Raw genomic sequence first — 12427 nt, 5'->3', positions numbered from 1 at the left:
TTGAAATTTCCAGGTGGAAGTATAGTATATTAGTTACCTATTGCTGTGTAACAAAACTTAATGATATAAAATAATACACATTTATTATCTCATAGTTTCTGTGGGTCAGAGATCTAGGCACAGTTTAGATGGGCCCTGTGCTTAGAATTGGTCATTGACTGCAATCAAGGGGTCAGCCCAGGGTCTCTCACAAGGTTGTAATCAAGGTGTCAGTGGGGGCCACAGTCAACTGAAGGTTCCACTGGGGCAGAATCTGTTTCTAGGCTTCCTCAGTGCTTGTTGGAAGGATGGGGTTCCTCAGCAATAGTTGGACTGATGGCCTTGATTTCTTGCTGGCTAGTGGCCAGAGACAGCCTTCAGTTCCTTTCCAGGTAGCTGTTTCCATCCAAGCAAGTAGGTAAGAAGATCCAGGGAGAGACACCAACAGCAAGATGAAAGTCGGAGTCTTTTGTAACCTATTCACAGAAGTAATATCCCATCACTTCTATCGATTCTGTTCATTAGAAGCAAATCACTAGGTTCAGCCTCTACTATAGGGGAGGGATTATACAAGGTGGTGAATACCAGGAAGCGGGGATCATTGTGGGCTATGTCAGAAGTTGCCTACAACAGTTATTTTTGATGTGCAGAAAATAAGTGGAATGAAAAGAATCAAGAATCTGTATAAAAAATGAGTTAAATAGGCATCATTGCCAGGGTCAATATGGGAGATATCATTAAGTTTTTCAACAAACCAGTACTTCCTGGACATGGCTCTAGATGCTCAGAATACATCGGTGAATAACCCAGAGAAGTTCTCTGCAATCATGGATCCCACGTGAAAGAATTTTTTCGAAGAGGCTTTGTATGCTTAGTGGAAGAAGATCCAGTATGTTTTAGTAAAATACATTTTCTGAGAAAAGTGCTTAAATCTAGGCTTCCTTGAAATGAGGGAGGACAGTTACATAAATTAAAGTAATACAGAGGTCATTCCTCCTTGCTTTGTTTTCTCTTACGCCAGTGTCCAATCCTTAGCAAATTCAACTAGCCTTACTTCCGAAATATACTCTGCCTATGTCTACTTTAGCTGTGTTTACTTTTACTACCACAGTCCTCCTGGAGATTAGGGTAGAGGTATATTTTTGAGAAACTTTTAATGCGCGAATGGATTTTAAGGTCATGAATCTAAACGTGATCACCAGGAAATGAATGGAGAGAGAGAGAGAGAGGGGATGATGAAGGGCTAAGTGCTGGGGCAATCCATCATTAAGACGTGAAGGAGACTCAAGGGAAATACCCAGTGAGGTATGAATAAAACCAGGAAACTGAGTTGTCCTAGAAGCCAGGAAAAAGCATGTCCATGAGGAGTGAACAATTAGCTTTGTCATATTCAGCTACAGTAGATTAAATTAGAAGAGCACTGAGAAGTGAGCACTGAGTTTAACAACATGCATTTGTTGATCAATAAGAGCAGATTGGATGGAATAGTAATATGAGTGAAAGCCTGATTAGGGTGGGCTTAAGAGAGAATTTTCTGGGACAAGGGGAATTAGAGCTTGTTTGGAGGTTCTAGCAGGGGAGCGCAGCTACTCGTATACCCTTGACCGAAGAACGGTCCTCCTCTATCGGGGAAGGTCGTCCTCTTCGACCGAGCGCGCAGCTTCGGGAGGGACGCACATGGAGCGGTGAGGGAGGAAGGGGACACCCGCCTAGCCAGCCAGATCAGCCGAATCAACCCTGGCGATCAATGGGGTGACAGATGTCGCAGCCAGATCGCCCTCACATCACATCCAACAAGGGGAATTAGAGACAGCGAGTAGGGAAGGTTTTCCTACAAAAAAGAGTGGAGTGGTGCAGTAGTAGGAAGAAGTAGGCTTAAAAGAAGTTTTTGCTTTTGAAGGTGGGAGAAATTATAGCATGTTTGTATACTGATGAGAAAGGTCTGTTGGAAAGAGAAGAATTACTGATAGAGATAGAGGTAGAAATGTTAGAGCAGTGTTCTTGAACAGATGAGAGAAGATGGGACCCCGTCCATAGTGGACAGATAGGGCTTAGCTAGTGGAAAAATTATTCAGTGACAGAGGAGTTTGGCAAACTGTGAGCTTTAGGCCAAATCTGGTCCTCTGCCTGGTTTTGTAACCCCCACAAGCTAAAAATATGTTTTCCACATGTTTTTAAGTCATTGAAAAAAATCCAAAGAAGGATAATGTTTGTGACACACTCAATTGTTTATATATAGCCTGTGGTTGCTCTTGTGCTGCAACAGCAGAGTTGAATAATTGTAGCAGAGAGTGTGTGGCCCTCAACGTCTATGGTATCGACTCTCTGACCATCACAGAGTGTCTGCTGATCCCTGATCTGTGGTGACATGAAGAAAGGCAGAATATATGAGTACAGCTGCTGCTAGGTAGACTGATACAATGATAGGAGCTTACAGCAGCACTCTCCAGTGAAACAGGAAGCAGAGTAACCAGTAAGAGTGGGGTTAGGAGAGGACTTGTTGGAGGTTTGAGAAGAGGGGAGCAAGGATTAAATTGTTTTCTAGGAAAGTAGGAAAGTGAACAGACAAGGTAATTTTAGTCTAGCAGGAAGGATTAAGGGCCCGCTTGAGGTTCTTGGCCATTAATTTAAAGAGAGAACAGTCACCATGTTGTATTTCTTCAGCCATGTTCTGAATAGATTAAAAATTTGGTTTAACGAGGGGTGCCTGGGTGGCTCAGTCGTTAAGCATCTGCCTTCGGTTCAGGTCATGATCCCAGGGTCCTGGGATCGAGCCCCGCATCGGGCTCCCTGCTCTGCAGGGAGTCTGCTTCTCCCTCTCCCACTCCCCCTGCTTGTGTTCCCTCTCTCGCTGTCTCTCTCTCTGTCAAATAAATAAATAAAATCTTTAAAAAAAAAAAAATTTTGGTTTAACGAGCATTGGGATCTTTCCAAGGTAGTGTGGTGAAGGGAGATAGGAGCAGGATAGTTGATGATACCCACAAGGGTGTGGTTATGATGATTAACCATGAATTTAAGCTGGGTAAAGAAGGGAGAGAAGACATAAAATGAGAGAGTGATTGTGAAAATGTGGTAGAATCAGTGTATTTTTATGTTCTACTAAAGGATTATTGGAGTTGGGAGACTAAAGAGAAATGAGTAGGAAATATGGAAAATGCTGGTCAGAGAGGAAAGTGTTTGAAATTGAGATTATGGAAGGTTTATTCTTACTGGTAATGACAAAGTCTAGGGTATGACTAAGAATGAGTGAGGACAGGTGGAAATCAAGATCAAGGCATCAAGGAAGAGAGAAGTCATGATGTTGAACATGTGAATTGATACTGATATTGGTAACTATGGAAGTAAGAATTAGTGAGGACTGAGCCAGGAGCAGAAATTTGAATTCAGGTGCTTAGTGAGGAGTGGCTACAAGGTCAGTAGATGACTTACTATAACAAGGAGAGATAGTCATATAGTGATAATGTGAGATTCTGGCTGTGAGTTTTGGGAAAGAGGAAAGGGAAAAGTTCTGGAAAGAGCAGTAGGAGGACTTTTGTTCCCCTCCAGAGCAGGGCTCTGAAGGTTGTGAGATAGAAAATAGCCACCACTTAAAAGACCTGTAAGGAAGTGGTATTTTCGGGAGACATCTGGGTTTTAGAGCAAGCCAGCAAATGGATGTTCAGAGGTGAGGTTGAGAGTAGGAGATTTTGCTGATTATGGATACTATAGTAATATTCCATTGTATGGTTATACCGCATTTTGTTTATCCATTCATCTAGTGATGGACACTTGGGTTGCATACATCTTTTGGCTATTGTGAATCATGCTGCTATGAACATGGGTTACAAATGCTTGTTTGAGTCTCTGCTTTCAATTCTTTTGAGTATTTACCTAGAAATGGAATTACTGGATCATGTAGTAATTTTATATTTAATTTTTTGAGGAACCATCATACTGTTTTCTATAGTAGGTTCACTATTTTATATTCCTACCAGGAGTGTACAAAAGTTCCAATTTGTCCTTGTCAACACTGGTGATTTTTCTGGGTTTTTTTTTTTGTTTTAAGTAATAGTCATCCTGATGGGTTTGAAGTGGTGTATCTCATAGCTTTGATATGCATTTCCCTAATGATTACTGACATTGAGGATGTTTTCAATGTGTTTTATTGGCCATTTATATATGCAAGACCTTTGTCTGTTTTTAAATTGGATTCTTTATATATTCTGGGTGTTAATCCCTTATCAGATACACGGTTTGCAAATGTTATCTCCCATCCCGTGGGCTGCCTTTCCACTGTTTATAGTGTTGTTTGCTGCACTTTTGCTGCCTGTGCTTTCAGTGTCACATCCAAGAAGTCATTGTCCGATCCAGTGTCATAAAGCTTTTCCCCTTTTCTTCTAAAAGTTCTATAGTTTTAGTTCTTATGTTTAGGTCTTTGATCCATTTGACTTAATTTTTGTATATGGTATAAACTAAGAGTCCAGCTTCATTCTTTTGCATCTGTTTCTGTAAATAGAGAATGAAGCCAACATTTTCTGGCTATAGAAAAGAAATTTTTATTTCCTTACCTAATATTATACAGGTAAATATTACACAGGTACCTTTGCCTTGTTGTGGGTTAAAACTGATTTTGGGGAAGAAGGGTTAGCAGGCTATATCGCTAATTTGGGATCTCTGAACTGAACCACAAGAAAACATTTATTTTACTCTGTCTCCTTAGAGCCAAGATTCTGGGTCTGATAATCGTATAAACACAGTCAGTCTCAAGGAAGCCTTGGAAAGGTTTGATCACAGCCCAACCCCTTCTGCTTCCTCCCGGAGTTCAAGAAAATCATCTCACACAGCAGTCTCAGACCCTTCCTGTGAGTACCCTAGCTTGAAAGCACTTTCTCTCGAGAGTGCTTCTAAATTGTGTTACTGGTATCAGCATTTTTCATCAAATGCTACTTTATTTTTTTACATGAAAAGGTTTACTGTAGTACTGCTTACTTTAAAAAGTTAGAAACACTGTTTTTAAGTTTTTTATTTTTTTTAGTTGAAGTATAACATACAGCGTTAGCGTCAGGTGTACAATATAATGACTTAACAATTCTATACATAATGCTCATCACGATGATAAGTGTACTCTTAATCCCCTTCACCAATTTAAGAAACAAATGAACAAAGAAAAAGACAAAAAACCAGATTTAAATACAGAAAACAGAATGGTTCGTTGCCAGAGGGGAGGTGGGTGGGAAGATGGGTGAAATGCTACTTCAAAATGATAAATTTTTACATTTCTGAAATATACTAACCTTTCCAATGAGCAAAAGCCATGTTGCTCACATTTAACAAAGAATTAAGTTTATAAAGTAGTGTATAAAATATTTAGGTAGTAGTGTTGGTATTATTAAGTTGCTTTTAATCATCCCTTAAAAAAAAAAAAACTGTCTATTCCTTTTTTACGGTAGAACCAATCTGTTCTTTAAGCTGGCTTTTTTTTTTTTTTTTTTTTTTAAGATTTTATTTGAGAGAGAGAAAGGGAGCGAGCCAGTTGGGGGGGCGGGGGCAGAGGGAGATGGAGAAGCAGATTCCCCACTGAGCAGGGAGCCTGATTGAGTGGCTTGATCCCAGGACCCTGAGATCATGATCTGAGCAGAAGGCAGATGCTTAACCGAAACTGACTGAGTCACCCAGGTGCCCGTTTTAAGGTTGCTTCCTGAAAGTTTTTTTTTTTTCCAGGTTAGTTTTTATTTCCTTTGCAACAATGCTAATTTTTTAAAATTCTATCAAGCATTTATTTATTGTTTTTGTAATTTTTATTTAAATTCAGTTAATTAACATAATGTATTATTAGTTTCAGAGGTAGAGGTCAGTACCCAGTGCTCATTACATCACATGCCCTCCTTAATGTCCATCACCCAGTTATCCCATCTGCCCACCCCCATCCCCCCCAGCAACTCTCAGTTTGTTTCCTATGATTAAGAGTCTCTTATGGTTTGTCTCTCTCTGATTTTGTCTTGTTTTATTTTTTCCTCTCTTCCCTATGATCCTATGCCTTGTTTCTTAAATTCCACATATGGGTGAGATCATATGATAATTGTCTTTCTCTGATTGACTTATTTTGCTTTAGCATAATACCCTCTAGTTCCATCCACATCATTGCAAATGGCGAGATTTCAATTTTTCTTGATGGCTGAGTGGTATTCTATTGTATATATATACCACCCCTTCTTTATCCATTCATCTGTCAATGGACATCTGGGTTCTTTCCATAATGTGGCTATTGGGGACATTGCTGCTATAAACATTGGGGTGCTGGTGCCCCTTTGGATCACTACCTTTGTATCTTTGAGGTAAATAACCAGTAGTGCAATTGCTGGGTTGTAGGGTAGCTCTATTTTCAACTTTTTGAGGAACCTACATCCTGTTTTCCAGAGTGGCTGCACCAGCTTGCATGCCCACCAACATTGTAAGAGGATTCCCCTTTTTCCACATCCTCACCAACATCTGTCATTTCCTGACTTGTTAATTTTGGCCATTCTGATTAGTGTGTGAGGTGGTATCTCATTGTGGTTTTGATTTGGATTTCCCTGATGCCAAGTGATGTGGAGCACTTTTTCATGTGTCTGTTGGCCATTTGATGTCTTCTTTGGAGAAATGTCTGTTCATGTCTTCTGCCTATTTCTTGATTGGATTATTTGTTCTTTGGGTGTTGAGTTTGATAAGTTCTTTATCGATTTTGGAGACAACCCTTTACCTAATAAGACATTTGGAAATAATTTTTCCCATTCTGTCAGTTGTCTTTTGATTTTGTCGACTGTTTCCTTTGTTGTGCAAAGCTTTTTATCTTGATGAAGTCTCAATATTTCATTTTTGCCTTTGTTTTCTTTGCCTTTGGAGACATGTCTAGCAAGAAGTTGCTGTGGCCGAGGTCACAGAGGTTGCTGCCTATGTTCTCTTGTAGGAGTTTGATACATTCCTGTCTCACATTTAGGTCTTTCGTCCATTTTGAGTCTATTTTTGTGTATGGTGTAAGAAAATGGTCCAGTTTCATTCTTCTGCATGTGGCTGTCCAATACCATTTGTTGAAGAGACTTTTTTCCATTGGATATTCTTTCCTGCCTTGTTGAAGATTAGTTGACCATAGAGTTGAGGGTCCATTTCTGGGGTCTCTGTTCTGTTCCATTGATCTCTGTGTCTGTTTTTGTGCAAGTAACATACTGTCTTGATGATTATACCTTTGTAGTAGAGCTTGAAGTCTGGAATTGTGATACCACCAGCTTTGGTTTTCTTTTTCAACATTCCTTTGGCTATTTGGGGTCTTTTCTGGTTCCATACAAATTTTAGGATTATTTGTTCCAGCTCTGTGAAAAAAGTTGATGGTATTTTGATATTGATTGCATTGAATGTGTAGATTGCTCTAGGTAGCATAGACATTTTAACAATATTTGTCCTTCCAATCCATGAGCATGGAATGTTTTTCCATTTCATTGTGTCTTCCTCAATTTCTTTCATGAGTGTTCTATAGTTTCTGAGTACAGATCCTTTGCCTCTAGAGGGTTAGGTTTATTCCTAGGTATCTTACGGTTTTTGGTGCAATTGTAAATGGGATTGACTCCTTAAATTCTCTTTCTTCGGTCTCATTGTTGGTGTATAGAGATGCAACTGATTTCTGTGCATTGATTTTATATCCTGCCACTTTGCTGAATTCCTGTATGAGTTCTGGCAGTTTTGGGGTGGAGTCTTTCGGGTTTTCCACAGAGTATCATGTCATCTGTGAAGAGTGAGAGTTTGACTTTGCCAATTTCAGACACCTTTTATTTCTGAATAAAAGGCATTGTTGTTGTCTGATTGCTGAGGCTAGGATTTCTAGTACTATGCTGAACAACAGTGGTGAGAGTGGACATCCGTGCCGTGTTCCTGACCTTAAGGGAAAAGCGCTCAGTTTTTCCCCATTGAGAATGATATTGGCTGTGGGCTTTTCGCATATGGCTTTTATGAAATTGAAGTATGTTGCCTCTGTCCCTACACTGTGAAGAGTTTTAATCAAGAAAGGATGCAGTACTTTGTCCAGTGCTTTTTCTGCATCTATTGAGAGGATCATATGGTTCTTGTCCTTCCTTTTATTAATGTGGTGTATCACATTGATTGATTTGCAGATGTTGAACCAACCTTGCAGCTCAGGAATAAATCCCACTTGGTCGTGGTGAATAATCCTTTTAATGTACTATTGGATCCTATTGCCTAGTATCTTGGTGAGATTTTTGGCATCCATGTTCATCAGGGATATTGGTCTGTAATTCTCCTTTTTGGTGGGGTCTTTGTCTGGTTTTGGGATCAAGGTAATGCTGGCCTCATAGAAAGAGTTTGGAAGTTTTCCTTCTTCCATTTTGATTTTTTGAAACATCTTCAGAATAGGTATTAATTGTTCTTTAAATGTTTGGTAGAGTTCCTCTGGGAAGCCATCCAGCCCTGGACTCTCGTGTGTTGGGAGATTTTTGATTACTGCTTCAATTTCCTTGCTGGTTATGGGTCCGTTCAGGTTTTCTGTTTCTTTCTGTTTCAGTTTTGGTAGTTTATATGTCTCTGGGAATGCATCCATTTCTTCCAGATTGTCTGATTTGTTGGCATATAGTTGCTCATGATATGTTCTTACAATTGTTTGTATTTCTTCGGTGTTTGTTGTAATCTCTTCTCTTTCATTCATGGTTTCTTTGGGTCCTTACTCTTTTCTTTTGGATAAGTCTGGCCAGGGGTTTATCAGTCTTATTAATTCTTTCACAGAACCAGCTCCTAGTTTCGTTGGTCTGTTCTACTGTTCTTTTGGTTTCTGTTTCATTGATTTCTGCTCAATCTTTATTATTTCTCTCCTCCTGCTGTGTTTAGGCTTTATTTGCTGTTCTTTCTCCAGCTCCTTTAGGTGTAAGATTAGGTTGTGTATTTGAGACCTTTCTTTTTTCTTGAGAGAGGCTTGTAATGCTATATACTTCCGAATTAGGGCTGCCTTTGCTGCCTCCCAAAGGTTTTGAACAGTTGTTTTCATTTTCATTTGTTTCCTTGAATTCTTTTTCTTTTTTAATTTCCTGGTTGACCCATTCATTCTTTAGTAGGATGGTCGTTAGCCTCCATGTATTTGATCAAGTTATTTCCAATTTTCCTCTTGTGATTAAGTTCCAGTTTCAAAGCACTGTGGTCCGAAAATATGCAGGGAATGATCTCAGTCTTTTGGTACCGGTTGAGTCCTGATTTGTAACCCAGGATGTGATCTATTCTGGAGAATGTTACCATGTGCACTCGAGAAGAATGTATTCTGTTGCTTTAGGATGGAATGCTGTGAATATATCTGTGAAGTCCATCTGGTCCAGTGTGTCATTCCATGCCCTTGTTTCCTTGTTGATCTTTTGGTTAGATGATCTGTCCATTTCAGTGAGGGGGGTGTTAAAATCCCCTACTATTATTGTATTGTTACTGATATGTTTCTTTAATTTTGTTATTAATTGGTTTATATGATTGGCTACTCCCATGTTAAGGGCATAAATATTTACAATTGTTAGATCTTCTTGTTGGATAGACCCTTTAAGTATGATACAGTGTCCTTCCTCATCTCTTACTATAGTCTTTGGTTTAAAATCTAATTTGTCTGATATAAGGATTGCCACCCCAGCTTTCTTTTGATGTCCATTAGCATGATAAATGGTTTTACACCCCTCCCCCCACTTTCAATCTGGAGGTGTCTTTGGGTCTAAAATGAGTCTCTTGCAGACAGCATATCCATGGGTCTTGCTTTTTTATCCAGTCTGATACCTTATATGTCTTTTGATTGGGGCATTTAGCCCATTTACCTTCAGAGTAACTATTGAAAGATACAAATTTAGTGCCATTTTATTACCTATAAAGTTACTGTTACTGTATCTCTGTTCCTTTGTGGTCTGTGTTACTTTTGAGTTCTGTCTTCGCTCAAAGGATCCCTTCTAATTTTTCTTGCAGGGCTGGTTTAATGATCACAAATTCTTTTAGTTTCTGTTTGTTCTGGAAGCTTTTTATCTCTCCTTCTATTTTGAATGACATCCTAGCTGGATAATGTATTCTTGGCTGCATGTTTTTCTCATTTTGCACCCTGAATGTATTATGCCAGTTCTTTCTGGCCTGTCAGGTCTCTGTGGATAGGTCTGCTGCCAGTCTATTGTTTCTGCCCTGTTCTCCACTATAATTTGCTCCATTATACCTTCTGCGCCCCCCCCACACCCCAACTTCTTCTTCTGGGATCCCAATTATTCTAATATTATTTCATTTTATGGTATCATTTATCTCTTGAATTCTCCCCTCATGATCCAGTAGTTGTTTATCTCTTTCTCAGCTTCTTTATACTTGATCATTTTGTCTTCTGTATCATTTATTCTCTTCTGCCTCATTTATCCTAGCAGTTAGGGCCTCCATTTTTTATTGCATCTCATTAATAGCCTTTTTTATTTTGACTTGATTAGATTTTAGTTCTTTTATTTCTCCAGAAAGGGATTTAGTTTTTTTATTTATCCAGAAGGAGATTCTCTAGTGTCTTCTATGTTTTTTTCAAGCCCAAATAGTATCTTTATAATCGTTATTCTGAACTGTATTTCCGACATCTTACTTTTATATCCATACTGATTAGGTCCCTGGTAGTCAGTACTGCCTGTTGTTCTCTTTTTTGAGGTGAGTTTTTCTGTCTTGTCATTCTATCCAGAGAGTAGGTGAATGAGAGAACAAAATACTAAAATGGCAACAATGACTCCAGAGAAATATACACTAAACAAATCAGAAAAGACCCAAAACTGAATTAAAAAAAAAAAAATACTGTAATCAGACAGGTGAACAGAAAAGAGCAATACACTGGATGCTGTGTGTATTTTGGTCTGTTTGTTAGAAAACCAGATCCCAAAATTGTAAAGAAAAAAAAAACCATATGTACAAAAATAAAATTAAGTACAATGAAAGGATAGAGTGTAACTAAAATTGAAAATTAAAAGACAAAAAACAAAGGAATGTAAACAGGTGAACAGAACAGAACAGAGCAATACACTATATCCTGAGTGTATTTTGGTCAGTTTGTTAAAAGGAAACTACATTTCGATATTGTAAAGAAAGAAAACCTTATATATATATACAAAAATAAAATTAAATACATTGAAAGGATAGAATGTAACTGTAAAGATGAAAATTAGACTTTAACAAAAAAAAAAAAAAAAGAATATGATCAGACAGGTGAAGAGAACAGAGCCACACACTAGATTTTGGGTGTATTTTGGTCTGTTTGTTAAAAGAAACTGCATCCTAAAATTGCAAAGAGAAAAACTTTTATATATATACAAAAATAAAATTAAGTACAATGGAAGGATAAAATGTAAAAGTGAAAACTAAAAAATTTTTAAAAAGTTCATAAAGTAAGAAATTGGTTGAAAACAGAGGAAAAAATTAAAATTGAAAGACTAAAGAATCGTGGGAAAAAGACCATTAATTCTATAAACTATTTTCCCCTAGTGCTTGAGTTTTGCAGTTCTCTATGAACGGTAAACTTGGTCTTGCTGATCTTCTGGGGGGAGGGGCATGTTGCGTTGATTCTCAAGTGTCTTTGCCCCAGGAGGAATTGCACTGTCCTTGCCAGGGGGCCAGGCTAAGTAATCTGCACCTGATTGCTCCCTGTGGCTTTTATTCCCTGAAGGCTTTCCGCGCTGCAATGGCGGCTTCCCAATGTCCAGCGGAGCCAAGAACTCGGCGCCCCACTCCTCAGTGCACCCTCAGGGAAAAGCAGTCAATCACTACGGTCTCTCTTGTCTCCAGCTGCACTCCGTGCTCACCTGGCCTATGACCCAGCGTTTCTGTCTTGGTCACGTGACCCCATTTTGAGTCTCCAAACCCTGAAGACTCCTGCAGCACACACTCACGCCGATCCTCCTGGGGTGGGGGTGGGGGGTCTCGCTGGGGTTCTGCTGTGCCCCGGTTTGTAGTATATAGCACAACAAGCTGGGAACCAATTCCTGGGCTCAGTGATTACAGCCGGCTTCCCTGCTCTGATGCCTGGGAACTCGGCCGCACTCAGGCACTCCCAGTCTTCCTGTGACCCTGGGGATCCTGAGACCACACTGTCCCACTTAGTTTTCTGCCCTGCTTTGCCACCTGAGCACCTTTCATGCAGGGACATCTCTCACCTGAGCAGACTTCTAAAAGTTCTGATTTTGCGCTCCACTGCTATGTCACTTTCCAGTATCCGGCTTATGGAGGCTCCCTCCCCTGCAGTTAATCTTCAGACATATGGCCTCAGATTCACTTCTCTGCACCTCCTATCTTACAGAAAGTGGTTGCTTCTCTATTTGTAGAGTTGCAGCTATTCTTTTCTTAGATCTCCAATTGAGTTCACAGGTGTCCAGAATGATTTGATAGCTGTCTAGCTGAATTCTTGGGGCCAGACAAAACCTAAGGTTTCCTACTACTCCGCTATCTTGGACTATCTCCT

At 39.5% G+C, this 12427-nt stretch overlaps 1 protein-coding gene across 14 annotated transcripts in view; it reads left to right on the top strand.

The window, feature by feature from the left end:
* The window catches only part of CLOCK (clock circadian regulator), a 142457-nt gene that overhangs the window by 106346 nt on the left and 23684 nt on the right, over positions 1 to 12427 (top strand). For all 14 annotated transcript variants that reach the window (XM_032400405.1, XM_032400394.1, XM_032400402.1 and 11 more), the window contains one exon: positions 4679 to 4820. In XM_032400405.1, coding sequence (XP_032256296.1) covers positions 4679 to 4820 — 142 coding nt within the window. The remainder of the gene's footprint in view (positions 1 to 4678; positions 4821 to 12427) is intronic.

The sequence above is a fragment of the Phoca vitulina genome, unplaced genomic scaffold (assembly GCF_004348235.1).
Source record: "Phoca vitulina isolate PV1807 unplaced genomic scaffold, GSC_HSeal_1.0 scaffold3, whole genome shotgun sequence".
Taxonomy (NCBI): domain Eukaryota; kingdom Metazoa; phylum Chordata; class Mammalia; order Carnivora; family Phocidae; genus Phoca; species Phoca vitulina.
This window is presented reverse-complemented; position numbering and strand designations above follow the sequence as displayed.